Raw genomic sequence first — 22054 nt, 5'->3', positions numbered from 1 at the left:
CCTCCCAGATTCAACTTTAAGTCTTCAAAAGTATTGCACACTTGAGGGCACCTGGGTAGCGCAGCCGGTTAAGTGTCCAACTCTTGGTCTTGGTTTCAGCTCAGGCTGTCATCTCAGGGGGGTGAGCTCAAGCCCAGAGCCCCCCAGAGCCCCCCAGGTCCAGCTCTGTGCTTAGTATGGAGTCTGTTATCTCCCTCCCCTGCTCGTGCTCCTGAGCTTTCTCTCTCTCGCTCTCTCTCTCAAATAAGTAAAACCTTGGGGGGGGGGGAAGTATTGTACCTTTGGAATAGAGTAACTGTTAATTACAATATTTATTGGCTGTGCTTTCCTCAAACATGCCACGTGAGAGGATTCACTCTCATTTCCCGCAACGTAAGAGCCACATTAAAACACATGCAGTTAAATTCTGAGTCACAGACGACAGCAGTGATGAAGGACATAACACCAAATTTCCCAGCACAAGGCCCTACTTAAGAAAATCGTATTATAAATATGTTCAGGCAAAATCCCAAACCCTTGCGGAACGGGAAGCACAGCTCCAGTGACCTCATAAGCAGCTGAGAAAGGGAGTTCTCTCTGGCCCGGCTCTGACTCCGTCTCTGACTCCCGAGCACTGTCCCTTTGTCTGAGGTTACAGTGCTATCCCCTCCCACCCACATCACACCCCCGCAGGGGAGCACACAGCCAGGAGCCGTGATAAAGCACACGCGGAACAGTACGGGGAAGGCGCTTTGCTGAAGCTCGGGAAAATACGCAGACTGACGCATAGAATGGACGGCTCTGCGGGTCAGCCCCGCGGCCCCCAGCACTCAGCAGCGGCTGTTCGCAAGCTTAGGGTCTCCTTAGTCGTGAAAATGTACTAACTTGTGAAACATTGGAACATATAAAAGGTTTTAAAATAATGTAACGGACACTCAGACCGGCCACCATTATTTCAGATCCGTCAAAGAAAAAACATTACAAATAGAGTTCCATGTGCCTGTGTTATCCTGCTCTCCCACCTGCAGTCTGTGAACGTTGCCGGGCAGGTGTACGCCCCTTCACGACGTCCTAGCTGTGTAATCGTGGACACTTTACTTGTGCCTCAGTTTCCTTGGCTGTAAAGGGATAATGGCCCATCAGAGAGTTATTTTATATGTGGTTTTATGTTAGCCCTCATGACTATTAATTATCCTCATTCACACTTACAGCCTTTTCAACTTGTTTTATCCTTCGTTTTATTTTTGAGACATCCCTATTATGTAAGTAGATTTCACTCACTTGACAAGCATATAATATTCCACTCTATGAATGTATATGATTAGTCATTCATCTACTGTTGTTCGTAGTTGGTTCTTCTTTTCCAATGTTTACAAACCGTGCCTCAAAAGACATCTGTCTACAGTCTCCTGTGGAAAATCTCCCTGTCCACGCATTTCCATAAGTGAAATGGGCTGGGTCAGAGACTCCTAACCACGAATCGCCCAAGTGCCCTCCACAGGAGCTGGCCCAGTCTGCGTCCTCGGCAGCAGGGTGGGAGAAGTCCTTTCTCCCACATCCTGGCCAACGCCTGGTAGCGCCAAAGCTTTCAGTTTGGCCATTGTTATTTCTCTAAGGTGATGAATGCCAGTAGTTTTTATTTCTTCTACTCTCTGGATGAATCGGTTTTTTCTAGATTCATTATGCTCCCTTCCTTGCTTGCGTGTGTATGTGCGTGCGTGTTATCTCCATCTTCCACGGTGGGCTTTCCCCGAGTGTGCGGTGATCTCTGTCCATTAATAGGTAAGCATGGACACTGAAAGGTGTCTGGAAGTGTGGGGTGCACGAGCAAGTCTCTTAACTGTGGGGCTTTGCTGTGTGAGATGTGCCTGGTCTGAACCCCCAAACTCCAGGATCAGCAAGTCCTTTCTCGCGGAATGGCTGCAGGCCCCAGGGAGGGCCTTTCAAACACCTGAGTGACTCAGTAAGACTGGATGTCAGTGTGCTCAGAGCAAAGCTGGGAGGCGAAGCACAGGTAGTCTGCTTCCATGCTCCTTTACTTAACGCCTCCTTTTTTGGCCTGGTATTTCCTGCCCCCTCTTCCAGCTATGCCTGCTGTCTATGAGTCCAGAGTCTCTCTTGTCAGCCTTTCCAGAGAGTTCATCACTCATCTTCCCTTCTGAAGGCGAGGGAAGAGCCTTCACTGGGCAGCACAGGTGAGGGAGGAGGCCGGGTATCCAAGGACAAACATTCAACCAGTCCTCCTGATTCAGAGGAAACTGATGCTTCATTCTGGAGCTTCCTGAGGGTCTGTGGGACTGACTTGCTTCTGTGTTTCTCACATTCCCACCAGAAATTTCAGCATTTGTCTAGTCAATTAACTTGTTATTACTCATCCATCCATTTTCTAGCATTGAAATTTTTGTTGTTGCCACCTCCTCTCCCATTCTCCTTCTGTCTCTTGTGGGTTTTTTTTTTTTTTTTTTTTACCACTTCCCTTATCATTTTAGCAGGGGGCAGGGGGAAGTGGGTGAATACACACACCAGTACACCAAGTATAACTGGAACAGGCACGATCAAACTTTGGGCCTGTGTGAGGCAGGAGATGGAACAGAGATTCCCTGTATCAAACGGAGCCATTAAAAAAAAAAAAAATCCACTTGTGGCCTCAGGGTGATGACCAGAATGCCTGGACTCCACGTGAGGAAAATAAAAATTTATCCTGAGAAAATAAAAAAAAAATTTAAAAATTTATCCTGAGGATGTTGAAACCCTAGGTCTAGTCTCATACGTGTTTGGGATCCACAAGTATCTTTTCCTTATGTGCAGGATCCCCTACTTGAGAAATTACCATTTTGGTAATTTTTGGAGTCTTGGACTACCCGGCAGAAGCAAGCCAAAAACTGCTCAGGAGCGACACTTCTAGAATTGTGTGGAATCCCACAGAAAAACTTCACTGCAGAGAATAAAAAACGACAACACACCAAGGCACGGTGTTCTCAAGTAAGAGCAAAGAGACAGAGAAAAGAAGATGCAGGATCAACACCCCAAGAACCCGATCTAGGAGAACAGTAATCTGAAGTGAAGTTTAATGTGGCTGAATTGGAGGACAATGGAAGGCTCCAACAAAACGTAACATGGATCACTTTCCTGAGGTGTTTGAGTTTACACTTCTAGCAGCTTGGGGGGAAAAATCCTGTTAACCACTGCAGTGGGGCTGGCCGGTCGTCTTAGCTGATTCCCAGCCGGGAGTCCCACGTTGCCCTCTCCGGGGCCAGGTTAACATTCAGCCCAGACAACTGCAGGAAACCTGGGAGGCCAAGGGAAGCAGCCGCGTTTACCTCTGAAGAGCAGTGCGGACTCCCTACTTTCCCAATGTCAGGGAAGTTGTTCCAGAAAGGAAATACAACCAGAGGACTTCTATAAAAAGCCTCAGCTGAAAAGCATACTTACAAATAATAATGTACATACTGAATAAGGAGCAAATCGATATTGTGATTTAACTCCCTGAGGCAGATGAGGGATGTGAAGGGTAGAGAGTGTACGAAAGCCATCATTCCTTCTCCACAGAGGGACACCGGCAGACCCTACACAAAGTGGAAAAATCAAGCAACAGCAGTGAACTCTGGTGACGCTAGAAACATGGAGGCCAAGGCCTAAGGTTACCGGAGAAGCGGTTACCTGAGGAGCAGGAATGGAAGTGGGCATAGCTGGGGAAGAGGACTGAGGTTTCGCTCTTGTTTTTGTTAAAAACGTAGAACTATTTGATTTTTTAAAAAGCCCTCTACAATGGCAACATTTTTTGAAAAATAAAAGCTAAATTTAAACAATATCTGAAGCCCTCAGCCTTCCCTAAAGGCAATGCCCTCCTCTCTTTTCCCCTCCCCCAACCCTTCCCTTCTGGCGCCTTTTCTAAGTTTTGTGGTAGAATTTACTTACAGTACGATTCATTCAAAGTATATGATGGTTTTTAGTATATTCACGGTTGTGTATCCATCACCATATTCAATTTCAGAATTTCATCACCCCTAAAAGAAACCCACTGGCACTCACCCCCATTTTCCCTCCCACTGGCCCTAGGCAACCACTAATCTTCTTTCTTTCTCTATAGATCTGTCTATGCCAGATACTTCATATAAACTGAATCATACAACATGTGGTTCATTGTGAGTGGCTCCCTCCGCCTAATATGATGTTCCCAAGGTTCATACAAGTTGCAGCGTGTGGGATGCACACGCCCCATTTTCTATCCATTCACCACCTGATGGGCGTTTGGCTTCTTTCTACTTCTGGTCTCTGACGAATAATGCTGCTATGAACACTCATGTGCAAGTTTTATGTGGAAGCATGTTTCATTTCTCGTGGGGACATACCTAGGAGTGGCCTCGCTGGGTCACACGGTTTAACCACTTGAGAAGCTGCCAGAGGCGCGGTCTTCCCAGGAGCCGCACCAGGTCCCAGCCCCCGAGCAGTGCGCGAGTGTGCTGACGTCCCCGCGTCTGCACCAACACTTGCTATCACTTGGCTTTTTGACTCCCGCCTCCTTAGTGGACGTGCGGTGGTGTCTCCCCGTGGTCTCCATGACCTGATGGCTTATTCCTCGCCTTGCTTACACGTTCAGTTATTCATTTAAGGAAATGTTTGCTACATTTATCTGGCATTTCTAGGTGTTCTTACCAGAGGGTGTTTCGTATTTAATCTGACATCTTGGGGAAATGGGAAGGCCTCCATGTTTCACTTAGATTTTAGCTTTATGTGAACTAACCTGTACATCTTAGTAACAGTCATGATGTGTGCAGGGGTAGCAGCACGTGGTACTGCTCAAGGCCATGGGCTTCAGAGTCCGTATCTTCTAGCATCCAGATTCCAGCTCTGTGCCCCCAACCATGCAACCTGGGGCTTGTTACCAAGCCTTGATTTCCTCAAGTGTGCCATGCGGATGCGACCCCTTCCTCAAAGCGTTCATTGAAGGGTGAAATGAGGTAATACATAGACATTACGCTGGGAGATAGAAGATGCAGAAATGGTAGCTATGAGCTCTGCTTTGTTATATATTCACGCAGCGTGGCGTCCTGACAGGTAGGAGACACAGACTCATTCACACCGACTTCAAAGCTGAGGCTTAGAAAGATGAGAACACAAACTGACCAATGGCAGGAGAGCCCAAGTCTTCTGACAAAGAAGCCTAGAGTTTCTGCCACCACATCATGGCTACCCTGGTGGGTTTAACTAGAAATGGTACTACTACTAGAAATAATAATAGCAAAACTTAAATAGTACTTGCAGGTGCCAGCCATTCCTCCAGGTGCTTTCTTTCTTTCTTTCTTTTTTTTTTTAAGAAACATATATATTGTTTATTTATTTGGCAGAGAGAGAGCCCAAGCAGGGGGAGCGGCAGGCAGAGGGAGAAGCAGACACCCTGCTGAGCAGGGAGCCAAATGTGGGCCTCCAGCCCAGGACCCCGGGATCATGACCTGAGCTGAAGGCAGATGCTTAACCGACTGAGCCACCAGGATGCCCCTCCAAGCGCTTTCTACACAATAGTTTTTTTAATCCTCATAGCAATCATACAAAGAAGGTACTATTATTATCCTTATTTTATAAAAGTGGAAACCAATGCAAAGAGAGGTTAAATAACTTGTCCAAGGTCACCAGCTGATAAGCAGTGAGGCTGGGATTCAGTCTGGCTCCAAAGTCCGTGCTCTTAAGCAATGTCTATCGATCTCAGTTATATGATTTTTTTGTAATTCAAACATGAACCACTCTAAATGCTCCTTGCCTCCCACCTGCTATCAGCTTAAAGCTTACACACTGTATCACTCAAAACTGTGCCGTCCAGCATAGTAGCCGCTAACCACATGTGACTGCTGAATGTCTGAAATGGAGCGAGTGTGAACAGAGATAATGCTGTGAGTGCTAAGTGGTTCCCAAATGTCAAAGACTTAGTATGAAAAAAAGAATAAAAAATATCTAATAGTTTTTGTAATGACTACATGTTGAAATGATAGTATTTGGGATATATCGAGTTAAATAAATGTATTATGAAAATTCACCCATTTCCTTTCATTTTTTTGATGCAGCCCCTAGAAAATGTAAAATTACAAATGTCGTCCACACATGTGACTTCCGTTACACTTCCCTGGGAGCGCAGCGGTTTAGACTGTTCCAGGAAGATTAACCTGATCAGCAGTCTTCGAACATCTCTGCACATGTACCCCTGCAGTAATGTTTCAAATTAGGCACTCTCTCATGCGCCCTGGAATAACACATCATAGTAAGACTGAGGATGCGATAAAGCGTGTGTTTGTCTTTTGTAAAGCTGGCAAAAGGGCATTTAGGAGGGGGAAATGGCAAGGGAGGGATGGCTTCCCGCCTGGGCCAAGGGGCCTTCCAAGGCACAGCAGGCAGCCTTAGGAAGGAGGGTACGTCGAAGTCGATGCCGTGGAGCCGGCTAGCTGGGGTGCACCTCCTAAGTCTTCCCGCGAGCACAGGTGTGTGTACCCAGTTTGAAGACAGACTGTGGAACCTGATGCAAAGGCAGGACAGCCTCCAGTTACAACTGGGCAAGCCCTGCCTTCCCTCCCCAGTGACACTGCCCAGCAGTAGCACTCGGTTCCTGCAGGGGGCAGGCTCGCCTCTGCCGGTGTACACAGCCCGGTGGGAAGCGCCTGAAATTCCGGCACTCCCAGGGACCTCTCGCCACTCCCTGGGCGCCTGCTGTTTGGTCTTTTTGTTTAACCCCAGGCCATGACCCAAAGTGTTCAACTTAATCCTAAAATACACACATTCCACCACGTAGGGTCTCAGGACTCCACTGATGCCTTTAAATCTTCCACAGAAAACATTACCTTGCAAACAGTTCTGTTTTTTTTTAACTAAATAGGCCAAACTTTCTGGTTGTTATTATAGGGCTTAGGGCTAGTTGGCATTCCTGTTTATTTCAAAAGGTCCAGGGAGCCTGAGGGATATGTTGGCACCCGAACCCTGAAGCTCAGCCCAAGAACAAATGATCCTTTTCACCTTCTCTTCCTGCAAGGTATGGAAATGACAGCAAGTTTAAAAATAAAGACACCAGGCTTTCCAGCTAACCTGGAGATGGTCTGTGCCAAAAGCAAGAAAGGAACAGACAGGTCACAGAAACAAGGCCCCAAAATGTACTGCCAGAGAGAATGTTCCAGTGCTTCCCTCTTCAATTAGCTCACTCAGCAAGGAGACGAGCTGCTGTATCTCCTGCCAGGCCAGCTCCTTTCTTCCCACACTGAGAACCGCTCCTTGTTGAACACTTGTGTTTTCAGGAACACTTAAGCTGTGTACGTTCAGTAAAATAACCTCACCAGGTTTTCAAGCAAGGTAACCGCTTCGAGGGTGTTCTCCCACCAAATGCTCAGTGGCCGGGTAGAAGCAAACAGCCCTGCAGATGATTAATACACACGGACAGATGGGGGACCACTTGAGACTCAAACAATCAGTGCCTGCATTTTTAAATATAAAACTGGTGGCTTTGTTTGGATAAACTCAGGATAAGGCAGAAATACTGATTTGTTCACTCTTGTTGCCAAACCCAAACCAATATTTACAAACCATTTTGCTGAACGAAGTTCATTTCAGCTGACATCAGAGGCATATGCCACAGAGAATCGTACTTCGTGGGAGTTTAATGCCCAGGTCTAACAATATTTGTTTTACGTAAAAGGGTAACCATATCCCATAAATATATAGAGATAACACTAAAAAAAGAAATGATAGATACTTATAGGCCAGGAGGATATAGGGTATTTACTTGGAAGAAAATAAGCCTTACATGATCTTCTTTCGAGAGTTCCTAACACCAATCTCACTTCTTCAGGTACGGGTCGCTGGGTAGGATCAGGGAGGATGCAAAGACAGTCTCCGTTTGAGCCCCGGGGCATCACTCTTTCTCGTCTCCTAAGAACTGAAGTTGAAGAGTTCACGGCCCTCCCTTAATTACCAGCCTGACAGCCACCTGAGTTCTGCTGATGTTTGGTTTGTCCATTTCCCATTTTGGAGTCAAAACGCCAACCCCAGTGAAATGATCTTCAAAGAACTGGTAAAAGGATCATAATCTCCCTTCAGTGAACATCGTAGGAGGTGAAGCAATTCAAAGAGGCTTTATGATGGCCTGTGACATGGAGGTGTTTGGTTAAGCCTGCTTTATGGTCTGCCTCCTACTTAGAGCCCACCATGGTGACACGGAACGAACTTCCGAGCTCTGCATGAACCGTATTCAACTTATTAATGCTAGTGGTATGCCCCTCCCTCCCCAGGCCAAGCAATGTGGGCCCTCTTTCTAGAGAACCCTACGGTAACTAGAGAGCTTTGCATATTAGCTTCTCCGTAGGACACCAACAAGAGTAGTGACGATTCTTTAAAACAATTCCAGCCTCGTCCATGAGGTGCTATTTTCTGGAACTGCTATCCAATCATGCCATGAAATCCATGTTTGTCCAGCCTTGTTTTATTGCAAAGAATTTGATGATCATACAAAATTGGTAAGGTACAATCAAGCCTAAGTTCTTCATACCTGTGTTAGCACTGCTTGCGTAATAGCACAGAAAACAGTGACACAAGCACACATATGCATAAGCATGTGCGTGTGTGTCCAGCTACTAATAAACATGAATGCGTGTATCAATCCATGTACACACACGCGTTCCAGGAATACGAATTGCCATTGTCCTAAAGGAAATCAAGCAGCAGGTTCACAAAAGAATGCCCTCGCCATGTACTAGCTTTGCATATGAATTTGTGTCTAAAAACGCCATTTGTGGCAAGTAAATAAAAATATATATGTGCCCGTTTAAATTACATCTATGTATATAAGCTTGGGGCTTGGGGGTTTTCTCCCAATGAACTGACACAACCTCCCATCTACAGTAGGTCTGATTTTTCAGACACAAGCGGCCCAGTAAGGACACTGTGATAGGAATCTAGTTCCTTGACTCCGATTACCATATGTTTTCTACTACAAATAGAGAATAATGGAGTCACTATGCAAACTGAGCCAGGATGAACAGGAAGTTAACTGAAGGTAAGGCCTAAAGTCTGAATAGGAAACTGAAAGCAAACGGAAAGAGAGAAGTCTAGACCGGGAGAAAATGCTGAGAGGCTCGGAAGTCGGGGTGGCTATAAAGTATTAGCGGCAGGCACTGGAGAGAAGGCCCTGGAATCAAGGAAGATGAACATGGTGGCAGCAAATAATTGAAGCGGTGAGATAAGCAGCAGAGGCGGCAGGGGAGGGAGCCGGTGGGGGCTCGACACATCTGCTGAGAAAGCTGCCAGGACCAAAATTCCCGCCAAATCTCAAACCTTACTGTTGTCGCGGACAAGGAAATACTGAACTGCCAAATCCCAACTCCAGTCTTACGGAAAAGCAGCTCGCCTGGTCACTGTGTCTATGTGTCGTGTCTATCTTTAGTTGTATGGGAGGCACTGTCTTCAACAAGCAATCGTTTGGAAATGCCCTAGCTATCCGAAAACTAGCCGTGATGATTGACAAAATATAAAACCATCATTCTAAGGGTGAAATTAATCTTGGAATTGTCTCCGTGAATGTCAAGGGACAGCTTACGTAGGATGAAAATAGCCACTACTCTCTCATTAAATCACTTTGCTTGTCCTCTCCTTGACAACGTCACCTAGAGATGAAGTCCTTGACTCTGACATCCAGTTCAAACACTGGACCATCCGCCTTACCCAGGGATCACCCTCAGTAATAAGCAAGCATCATCTTTCTTCCTGCCCACGATTTCTGCCCTACATCAAAATCAGTACTTCATTTTGTATTAACGAATGAAGAAGCATTTTTCTACCCGATGCCCAGCGTGTAGAAAACTCTCCGTAACCATCTGACACGCAGATGAACGTCTGAGAGAACTCTGGTGGCCCCGGCTGACTCCGCACTTACTCTAAGCAGGGATCGTGCCTGCTGCTCTGCATCTGTTCTCTACCATATCGGGGATCAGTCACTCCCAATGTGCCGACTGGAAAGGTGGCTTAAAGAAGTTTACTATCTCCTCATCCATGGTTACACAGTCAGTAAATAATTGAGCTGGAGTCCCGTCCACAGCACTTACCCCCCCCTCCCAGGGCATGCCCTTTTCCTCCACGCCTTCGTGCTTAGGATATGCTTGTCCGGATCAGCTGATCCCACGCCGCACTCTATCGGCCACATTCTACAGCCTCTTACAACCCCACAGAGAGCAAGGTACATGCTCTTGAGCCATTTCTCTCCTCCAGGTGACCATGAATTGATAACTAGTAAAGCCTGACAGGACAGGTCTGTTGGTCATGCAGAATGCTCTTCGAAAAACCTCATATGTGAAGCTATCTAGTTCCACTTAAATGAGAAATTAGGTTTTCTGTGTAGAAAACCATGCCTTACTGCTAAATTCTGAAGGACAATAACCAGATTTTTAACCAGGTCTTGCTGGCTGTCTCATCTAACGGGTTAGTAATTGAGGAAATCAGTAGTGGTAAAAAGTCCAAACACGGAGAACAGAAAAAAGATGAACTTTTATAGCCTTTTATTAGCTCCTATCTGGTAGAGTTTCGTCAACTTGTAGGCAATGTAATAGGAAATACTTTAAAATGAAAAACTTAAATCTGCGTATCTATAAAGAGTTGAAGTGCTCCATTGTTTCCAGGTTGAGTTAGCCATCACCTCATAAAGACATGAGGTGAGCAAGAAAGTCTCCAACAAAAGGGACATTTGAACTGAGAGCCGCAACCTTAACTCTGAGCAGAGAGAAGTGTTTCATGGAACCCTCAGAGCTGGGTGTGTTAGGGACTGCTCCTTTCTAGACCTTGGTGTGCCCAAGGCAACTTGGCAGGGAGACCAGAGGTAACCATCATACCTACCGCCTCCCATGACATACTCAAAATTCTCTGCTTTCAACTGTCCTTTCTACACCCAACGAAGGTTCTTTTTTTTTTTTTTAAGATTTTATTTATTTATTTGACAGAGAGAGAGACAGCCAGCGAGAGAGGGAACACAAGCAGGAGGAGTGGAAGAGGAAGAAGCAAGCTCCCAGCGGAGCAGGGAGCCCAATGCAGGGCTCGATCCCAGAACACTGGGATCATGAACTGAGCCGAAGGCAGATGCTTAACGACTGAGCCACCCAGGCGCCCCCCAATGAAGGTTCTGAATAATCAGCCTTAGAACCTTCACACAGAAGTGCAGATCAGATATGATCTCTGGGGCCACCTGATTTTGCCACAAAACTTTCTCCACTGTCAATGCCACCATTCCAGGGGGTATGACAAATGTGGTTACACTTTGGGGGACCCTAAAAAGATTTCAGTCTTTTCAATTGCATTGACTCTAGCCCCTTTCAAACAGCTCTTCACTGTAGTGTTGCCCAAATTGCTGAATGGACACTAGCCTTTCTTCCTGTGCTCTGGACCTATTCCCATATGACCAGCCATCAGGCTGAGGTTTGTATCTCTGTGAAAAAATTTGCTGAGAAAACGTCCACAAGACCTGACGGGTGGTTTATTAAATTATTTTTGATGGACTTTTGCTGAGTGGACATTGACCGTATCACAAGGCAAGCACTTCCATGCCTCTGAAATTGTGCTGTCTTACTCCATGTCTCTTGAATATCAAGAAATGGAGAAAAATTACCCATAAAAAGGCCTAGGACCTACCAGATATATGTCTGGCTGACTGAACTAATCTATAGCCCACTAACTTACCCATTCTATTCAGTGCTTACTTCTAAGTGCAGTATTGCTTCCTAAGAGAAAGCATAATGCACCTTACATTGGAAAGAAAGCACTTCATAGTTTGCAAGGAATCTTTTCAATACATCTATAAGTTAGAGACGATACATTTGTAATGTTGTTTTACAAACACAGGAAATGAGGTCTGTTCAAGTTTATTCAGAGACTATAAAGCAAGAACCTAAAACCAGATCTTCAGATTGTTAGGCTAGGGCACTTTCTACCCAACCGGCTACCTAGAGAGGCCATAAAGCCAAGTGGTTAGAAGTGTGACATCTGGATCCATACTGAAAATCTTGGTTCTATCATCTACTGTTGTGAGCTTGCATGAGTTCCTTAGCCTCTGCACCTAATTTCCTCATCTGTAAAATGAGGATACTCTGGAAAACAGTATGGAGGTTCCTCAAGAAGTTAAAAATAGAGCTACCGTATGATCCAGCAATTGCACTACTGGGTATTAACCCCAAAGATATAGATGTAGTGAAAAGAAGGGCCATATGCACCCCAATGTTCATAGCAGCAATGTCCACAATGCCAAGCTGTAGAAGGAGCCGAGATGTCCTTCAACAGATGAATAAAGAAGATGTGGTACATATATACAATGGGATATTACTCAGCCATCAGAAAGGATGAATACCCACCATTTGCATTGACATAGATGGAACTGGAGGGTATTATGCTAAGTGAAATAAGTAATTCAAAGAAAGACAATTATCATATGGTTTCACTCATACGTGGAATATAAGGAATAGCATGGAGGACCATAGGGGAAGGGAGGGAAAACTGAAGGGGAAGAAATCAGAGAGGGAGACAAACCATGAAAGACTCTTGACTCCGGGAAAAAAAACTGAGGGTTGTGGAGGGGAGTTGGGTGCGGGATGGGGTAACTGGGTGATGGGTATTAAGGAGGGCATGTGGTCTGATGAGTGCTGGGTGTTATATGCAACTAATGAATCGCTGAACGCTACATCAAAAGCTAATGATGTATTACTATATGTTGGCTAACTGAATTTAAAAAAAAAGAATAGTTCTAACAAGACTGCTATGAGGACTACTTGAATAAATGCACCTGAGAAAATTAAAACAGTGTCCGGTACATAGTAATCACCCTGTAGATGTTATAACACCATTACTATGTGGGGTGGTTATCTGTGAGCCTGTCCAATGCCATACCCACAAATCAATGAGGAGTGCTCTAACATGACAGAAGGTACTAGGCTCAAGTCTTGCTTTGTTAGGAGATCCTGGGAATTGTGTGTTTTTTAAAAACTTTTAAATTAAATATGTAATATAAAAATATTTTAAATTTGTAGGATGCCTGGGTGGCTCAGTCAGTTAAGTGTCCTATTCTTGATACCAGCTCAGGTCTTGATCTCAGGGTCATGAGTTCAAGCCCTGTGTTGGGCTCCACACCAGGTGTGGAGCCTACTTAAGGAAAGAAATTTATTTATTTATTTATTTATTTATTTATTTTATTTATTTATTTATTTATTTATTTATTTAATGTATTATACTAGATTCTAGAACTGGAGAGTTATGCTTTGAAAAAATAACCTGCCACGTTGTGAATAGCATGTATGGAGAGGTCCACATGGCAGAGAAATGGGGGCTTTCTTATTGACTTTTCCAATAATAAAAAGAAAATATAGGGCATCCTTTTATTATTTGAGGGAAAAACATTATATGATCAAAAGGGAAAGCACTGTGGAAAACAACCAATTACAACATTGCTAAATAACTGGAAGGCATCACACTACCCCACTGGGAGGTACGAACACTTGCTTTAGGACTTCTAAATCGAAGTTACAATGAAGAGGGCTCTATAAAAGGACCTATACTGGATGTGAACTTGGTCCTAAATTTCAGTTTCTGATGAAATATCCTGCAGCTCTTGCTCACAGACAGTGCCAGAATGCAAACAATTTTTCTTTTCTGTTATTCAAAATCTATTCTGATTATCTTAACAGTGGTAAAAAAAAAAAATCGAAGACAATAATAACCATGAATAAAAATGCACTGTCCCTCTTCCTACCAAGTGACCAGCAGCACAAGCCTTCCGATCTCTTTGATGCCAAGGACAGCTGTTGGAAGCAGGAAAAGCCCGAGAAGGTGGGTCTGATTGCATCACTTCATCAGCTGAGCCTCCACAAAGCGGTTTATGATTTACTTGGTAAAAACAGATAGTCAAACATTGGTCAAGTTCCCTGAAGGGCATCCGGAAGGTTGCCCTTGCTTACTGCACTGACAGAGGGCTGAAAAGTGACGTCCAGTTGCTGTCATCCCTCATGTAACAGAGACTGCCCTTCAGGACTCGGTCAGTTTGCTGTCCTTTAGAAGAAGAGAGTCAGACCACAGGTAGAAGGGCAGGGGGAATGGCTCCTAATAAGAGACCAAATAAATGCTAATTCCAAAACCGAAGTCAGAGGGAGAAGTTGTAAGAACTCTTAAGAGCCACTTTCTGCACTGAAGAAAATGTATGTTCTCACAAGTCAGCTTATGAAATTACTAAATGACAAATATGAAGCATATCAACCTAAATGTTTCCTAATGATTCGGACAGTGATGCCCACCCTTCAGACTAATGTTAGACTACTCTTTTAATAACAGTACAAAGCTAGTCCGATTTTTTGACACCTAAAAAGCACAGCTTATAGCAGGGACGGCCACACTGCCCATGATTATCTCCAGAATCAGGGGCGCCTGGGTGGCTCAGTCTAAGTGTCTGCCTTCCGCTCAGGTCATGATCCCAGGGTCCTGAGGTCTGGATGCAGGAGGGCATCCTGCTCAGCAGGGAGTCTATTTGTCCCTCTCCCTCTGCCCCTCCCCCTGCTTGAGCTTTGTCTCTCTCTCAAATAAAATCTTAAAAAAAAAAAAATGCTCAATCAGTCATGCCCAAGGTATCGTTACAGTGGCCTGAGACATGGCAGATTTCAAGTGAAAATAAGATGGAGATTCTCTGGGGCCGTGATTTTTTTCAGGTGCAGGATGAGATTTCTTCTAACCATTCAAATGCCCAAGGTTCAGATATTTGCAACCAGGGGCATCAAATTGTAGAGTCACAGACCCGACACAGCTGGAAGGACCCGGAGAAATGATTAGTCCAAGCCTCTCATTTTACGGCAGGTAACATAGCCCAGTGAAGGTGACCACTGGGTTGCAAGTTTCACAGCGAGGGAGCTGAGCCAGGGAATCAGGATGAGAATGGAAATCAGGAATGTGCCACTCAAGGTCCTCCAGCCCCATCCGCAGGTCCTCACTACTCCTGTCCTTCCCGTGAAGCAGAGAACTGCATACTAACTGAGAGCAAATGTGTACGTACCCCTAGAAAAAAGGAATTCAGCACTTTCTTTGTCCTCCTTCATTCCACCCTGCATTTCCTATTCACACAGCCCACTGTCCTCGCGCTCAGCTCCACCTTTCCAGGGCCTTCACTCCGAGTGCAAGCACAGCGTTCACAGCCTCTCCAGGACCCCATCGTACAAAGCAAAGGGTTTTGCGTCCCCCTTTCTCTGCGGTTCCCACTAGAGCCAGAAGTCGTGGGCTGTGGCAAGAGATTCCTCCTTGCGCACCTTTACAATCACACGGAGCTTAAGCAATAAGTGAGGCCGGTTTTGCTTGAAATGCAGAATTTCTGCTCATCAGCTTATGGCTGGTTTGGCCACAAGAATGGCTGTTGTACATTACATAATCCATCTTTGTAATCTCCTCCCCCATAAGCCTGTGTGTCCGTGTCCTGCGGTGAAAGGTGCTGGGGGCGGTGGGGCGGGGTTCGCCGCGTGCGCAAGCGATGACTGCGCAGGCGCACTGCAGTGGTTGCCGCCGTTGAGAAGTGAGCATCAGGTCCTTCAACACCCTCCCTTCTAAGGGCCACTCGGCCGCTCGAAATCATTTTATACACCTCATCTCCACACATGAACACAGTTGGCTACTGCTTTATATGTAGGACTGCTTTATCTAAATGGCTTTGAATGTGGGTCAAACTAATATCATGAGGGAGAAAGAAAAAATACTCCTGTGCACTTTTATCTTAGATACGAAGCACTGGACAGTGCCTGACTTTGCTAACCAGGTAAAAAACCATTTCCCCATGACACTTACAAAAAAAATCAGAGAAAGCTTAAATGTTTAAGTAGTCCCTGCAATACGATATTCTCCTCTTGACGTATCCCACCTATATAAACAGTATCATCATAAAAACAATTAAAAACAAGACTATCTTATTGCCCTTGACATTACAACATTTCACGGTATGTTTTGATGCTGTGCAGAAGGAAATGGCTTACCTTCCAGCATTTTTTGCAGGCTGCTCCTCATGACATGGATGTTCTCTATCCCGATAAACTGAAACTTGATATTGGAGTAGTTGTCTTCGTTCTCGTAGCCTTTCCCTGCCGCACGATTTGCCATTGCATTGAGCTGCGGTGGTGAGCAAACCAGAGTAGTCACCAGTGATATTCAGGGCATAAACCAACCAAAACAACTCACCAACAGCTGTGACAGCATTCAAAATGGTGTGCGGAAACAGAGCATGTTTGAAATCACTGGAACATTCTACTGAGCTACGTGATTGCCGGCACTCATGCTGAGCTTATATTTATACATGTGTTGATGTGCAGAACACTTTCTTAGCTGGAAAGCATTCTACAGATAAACCCTTCTGGAGATGCCTTTCACGGTTCCGTCAGAGATGCCAAGTTGAATATGGAATTCTGTGATAGAGCCAAGTTGCCCTGACTTTTTTTTTCTTTTTATTATTATGTTCAGTTAGCCCGCATATGGTACATCATTAGTTTTTGTTGTTGTGTTCAATGATTCATTAGTTGTGTACATTAACCAAACGTTATAACCTGTAGGGTGGCAGAAGAATATCAGCAGATACTGCTAGCGATACAAAGGTCTGTAAGTTAAATTGTATCTTCCAGTATTATGTTGCCAATAAACACATTGTCCTATAGGAATGGCAGTGTGATTTTAATCTGCCTACAAGAATCCTCCAATTAAACCTTGAGCAGACATCACTGACTAAAATGGCGAGCGCATGCAGAACTATCTCCAGAGCCATGTGCTCCAGGCACTTTATTTCAATCTAGAGACCTGCCAAGAGGGCTTTTGGACCATTTTCATTATCACAATTTTGTATATGGTGGGGGTTTCCCAATGCAAAGTGCATTAAAGATAATGGACTTCTGCCCTTGTCCTGTGTAACTGAAACCAGGAAGGGGCCAAGTCCTGCCTTGGCTGGGAAATACATGCATTTCTGGAATGGCTGATTCCTGCTAAAACTCTATCCTTGCTGTTGGGCTAAGTGGGTGATCACATCCCAGGAAACACTAGTCACTGACCATGTTCCTCTTCTGTCCACGAAAGGCAGGAGGGTCCTCCTAGGCAGAGAATTGACACCAAGAACTCACCGCCAGAAAAGATATATCCATTTTACAAATTAACAAATATTTTTCAAAAAGCTAAGTTTAAAAAATTAAGCTAAGTTAAAAACATAAACATTCTTTGGTCCAGATCTTTACACAATTCAAACTACCAGCACATAAAGACAGATGTCCAAGACTGTTTATTAAAACTTTATAATAGCAAAAACCTGACATCCTATGACTATCTCAGTAGGGCAACGAGTAGATAAATTATGGTATATTGACACCCTGAGCTTCTACAGAGACAAAAAGATGGATTTGAGAGAGACAGATAGACACAGAGACAGAGATATACACAGACTGATTTGGAATTGGCCTATGACATGTTAAGTAAAAAGAGTAACTGAATGACAGATATGTATTTCTGTTTATACATGTTTGATTAAGCAGATTAAAATGTATGAACAACGATACCAACCTGGCAGCAGCTAGAGCAGATACAGAGGTGACAAGGGCCAGGGGACACTCGCAATACTACTTTAGACGCTCTTGTATTCTTTGGTACCAAGATATATTAGGTTTGTCATTTAAACAATAGACATAACACGTATTAGGAGTGAAAAATGAAACAGCAGAGGGCAAGCCGGTGCCACTCAGAGCTCGGGCTGGCAGACCCCTCCCTTCTCCATATCAGTCCAGCTCATGACTTAGCACCTGTGACATCAGCTGGGGCCCATCAGCCCAAGACACTGTTTACAGCGATTGTCACCTTTCTCCTGGGCATGCTATGAGAATAAAGGGTTTGGCCTTCCTCAAGAGAGAGAAAAAAAAATTATCATATATATATATATATATATATATATATATATATATATATATATGATATTATTTTGAAGACAACTCATGTTAATGCTTTAAAATTTTTTAATATTTTAAGGGGAATTTTTTTTCTAAAATTATAGTCATGATTCTTTTGAAATGTACTATTATAAAATATCAGTCTTTGTATGATTATTCTCCAAAGCTGCTGTCCTAGCCTTTACAATGAGCTTTATAAAATAAAACAATTAATAGGATACTTGCAAGAGTCCTGATGCTACATGAGCCTTATATTTCTTCTGTATCTTGAATAATTCAAGTCAAGCCTACTCACCACATTCTGCAGAGATACTCTTTTTAAATAGTGTAATAAATAAAACCCCAAATACCATTAGTATTATCATTTGAATGTATAATTAGAACTCTGTGTTCACATTTTTACGTAGTTGAGTGCCTGTGACCTGGGATAATTTGTTCCTACTCTTTCAAAGCAAAGGAGCAACACAGTTGGCTTCTTGAAAGTCAATGGTACTTCTCATAACGAACAGAAGATGGCAATATTTAATCTATCATCCAAAGTGTACTTCGTTGAGGTTTCCACAGATTTCACAGGAGACCTATCAGGATAGTGTAGCAAACGCTGAACCCTAGAGCAGGAAGTACGGTTTTATGATTCATAACAATTCAAGAAGCCATCCTGGACCTCTTTTATAAGTTTCCAAATAGCCGTGGATAAACCAAACAGTATTAGAGTAAGTCTCATTTGTCCCCCGTGCCTTTGGCTGAGAACTCCATCTCACGACCGAAGGAAAAGCTATGCATCTCAGCTCCAAAAAATTCTCAAAGGAATAAAACATTGGAGGTAACTGTATTCTAGCTTCGATTTATGTGTAAGGAACACAAAAGACACATAAGAAGTAAAGGTGGAAAAAAAATGCCCTGTTTTCTCACCCAAGATCACTCCGCTATCTGATAATCTCAGCATCTTTGGGGGCAGAAGAGCTCATCAGTGAAATAAAAAGAACCCACTCATTTCTCCGCAAACTTTTTTTTTTTTTTAATTTGACAGAGAGAGAGAAAGCACAAATGGGAGAAGGGGTAGAGGGAGAAGCAGACTCCCCACACAGCGGGGATCCCAACACGGGGCTCGATCTCAGGACCCAGAGACCATGACCGGAGCTGAAGGCAGATGCTTAATCCACTGAGCCCAGGCGCCCTCTCCACAAACTCTTAATGAACACCTACTGTGTGTCAGATGCTGAACAGAATAAAAATGTGACTAAGAAGCTGTTCCTACCACCATAAGCTTTTAAGTGTGGCAGGGAAGGCACACGGCACCAGCTAATAACGGACTTGACCCACCAGGACTGGGCAGGAGCTGAGTGACCGGCAGAGGCTGGGATAGTGGCAGGAGTTCGAACTGAAAACAGCTCCATGTGGCCTAGGGGATTGGGGGTCATGTCTCATGAAAGCAAAAAGCCTTGAGATGGACTCCAGTCATTGGAGAAATGGAGACAAAGGGGAGGGCGTTCCAGAAGAGGTGGGACACAGAATCAAGGGGCAGCTGGGTATCAGTGAGCCGACGAGTGCCAGTGGAGTAAATGGTTCATGGATGGTAGCAGGAACGAGAGAGGAGGCTAAACATTATTTAGAGTCCTCTGCGGAGAGGCCCGATTCAGAAGGTTAGACTTTACCCGTGGTGGTGGAGAGCAACTGAAGGATTCTGAGCGGGTTTACTTGAAACTTGTAAGATGTAGAGAAGGTCCCCTGGACTGGGGTGTTGATGGCAGAGAAGATCCCCTGGACTGGGGCGGGGAACAGAGGCTCCCAGGGGAGCTTACAGGGCTGGTTTGTGGCCATATCCCACCAACTGGCACACAGCAGGACTCAGTGAAGATCTACGGACACGCTGACCGGCCAAACAAAGGACTGACTATCAGAGTGAAGTGGAGAGGTGAACAGGCCAAGAACGTGAAGAAACAGAATCAGATTCTTCCTCTCACCCTCCATCAGTCAGTCAGTCAGACACACCAAAATCATGAGAACTCAGCCAACGATAATCTTGATATCAACTTAATGGTCCGCCTGGTCACTCCGAAGATGACAACTATCCTAGCCTTGCAGTCTCAAATTTCAGCAGAGTACATTCTGTACCTGAATAATGACAGGAGCCGATCTGACAGGGTTGGGAAATGAGAACAAATGTTATCTTGGCAGGAGGAGGACTGGGCCACAGCCTAGAGGCGAGCATCCCATGATGCTCCTTTCCCTCCCTCCAACTGTAACTAGCGAAGAGCCTGAACTTGTGACATAAATATGAAAATATGAGAAGGCTTTGCTTTCTTGCAATTACTGTGTACAACTCTGCCAGTGAAATCCTCCTTTCCTACCCCGAAGGACATCTTAGGCAGAATGGATGGCTTTGGGATTACACTCAGAGAGGAAAGTCACCATCCAACTCCATTTAAAACTCCAATCCCAAATAGATAAAAATTATCTCTTTCCTTCATCACAGGCTATGAGGACAGGTGAGGGGCTGGCTCTCCAATCCCCTTCCTGTTCCTCTTTCTTCTAGGTACTGCTTTAGGGGGGTATGGGGGGGTACAGAGGAGGGTAAGTGGTAAACATCTCTTTATAAGGCTGGCAGGACTGCAGTTCTCTCTCCACTGACGTCACTGCTTTTTGGGTCACACTTACTGGCCATCCCTGCCCTCTCGGTGAAAGGGTCCAAATGCTGCATCTCCTAGGGCATGCACGTGGGCTCTTGTAGATACGAGGTACACAGGTCACTGATGTGGGAGATCCCCCTGGCTTCAGCCTCTTCACAATCCCCTCAACTTCGCTCCCCAGCAAACACCCCACAGTCACATGCAGCTGGGGACCGCCAGGGGACGAGCCCTCTGGAGAGACACTACAGAGATGGCTCCTGTGCCCTTCCTTCCTCAGTGTGCACTTGACCCACAGGAAATCCCGCCATCCTTGCACTACCAAGCAGGAGTGCAGACTGCTCCACTGCCCCTGAACGCCGCTGTTCTCCAATTCCCTTTCCCCCTGCTCACAGCCACGGTGGCCATCAGCAAGGATGGGACACATCCCACTAAGAGGAGGTCCTAGATTCTCCTCTTTCAGGCACCCCAGTCTTTACAACGGATTCTCTCAGATTCTGGCCCCCCCCCCACAGGATTTGGTGAGTAGAAACCACCTAATTACTGATCCCAGAGAAACACCAAAACATCCAACATCCTGTAATGCAACTAAAAATCTGCTTACAGTGTGCAATTAGAAACCTTAACCATAAAGCTATCTTTGGAGAAGGAGCAAGGACAAAAGGCTGACCATTAGCAGAGGCAGGTGGCTGTCTCACCTCCCCCCTTCTCAGCACTGCTCAGGGCTCCCTCCCGAGGTGCTGGCAGCAGCGCCCAGCTCAGAGCCCTCCTGGCTCCTCTGGCCCTGGCCTGACTCTGGATGAGCTTCTGGTTGGTTCTTCAGCTCTGTGTCTCCAGCTTCACTAGGTGTGTGCTCGGAGGTGCCAACCGTCCTGAGGCTAATGTGGACACAAGGCTCCCCTGGAGACTTCTGTGAACAGCATCATGGTCGAGAGGAAGGAGCACAGGTTTTGGCCACAGGTGAGCCTGGACTGGCACGTGGGCTCTGCCCTGAACTGTGCGACCCTGGGCAAATTATTTAACCTCTCGAAATCTAAGCCCTAGCCATAAAAAGAAAACATCTCATTTTCAGGATTATTGTAAGAGTTAAACGAACATTTTTACAAGCTCGGCAAAGTCCCAGACTTAAGTAACAAGTCATAGACAAGGCTGAGAGAAAATTAGTTCCTCTCATTTTACCATTCAACATCTACTGCACTGATACTGTTTCCTACCTTCTTAAGGCAGCAAATCCCAGCAGTAATGAATGGCCTCAAGGGCATGGCTGCTCTGAGCAGATATTCATGCTGAGGACCTCACGGTCTCTGCCTCCCAGTGTTCAAAGGTCAACAAGCAATTCAGAAGGCTTTCCTTTCCACAGGCAGCATACGGGGCGAGCCTTGCTCCCAGGACAGGAATGATCCAGAGACCTCCTAATCCCTTCTCTTTTTAATTAAACCCGAGAGCAAACCTGAGGCAGGGCCCCATGTCCCGCTCCCACCACCTAGAGCAAGCATAGGCTCC

The 22054-nt window shown here is 45.2% G+C and overlaps 1 protein-coding gene across 1 annotated transcript in view; it reads right to left on the bottom strand.

Annotated features, from left to right (window-relative positions):
* Positions 1-22054, bottom strand: part of MTMR7 (myotubularin related protein 7) — a 106979-nt gene that overhangs the window by 17107 nt on the left and 67818 nt on the right. The window contains exon 7 of the mRNA XM_045779301.2: positions 15984-16116. Coding sequence (XP_045635257.2) covers positions 15984-16116 — 133 coding nt within the window. The remainder of the gene's footprint in view (positions 1-15983; positions 16117-22054) is intronic.

The sequence above is a fragment of the Ursus americanus genome, chromosome 27 (genome assembly GCF_024610735.1).
Source record: "Ursus americanus isolate L20-20 chromosome 27, mUrsAme1.1.p, whole genome shotgun sequence".
Classification (NCBI taxonomy): domain Eukaryota; kingdom Metazoa; phylum Chordata; class Mammalia; order Carnivora; family Ursidae; genus Ursus; species Ursus americanus.
This window is presented reverse-complemented; position numbering and strand designations above follow the sequence as displayed.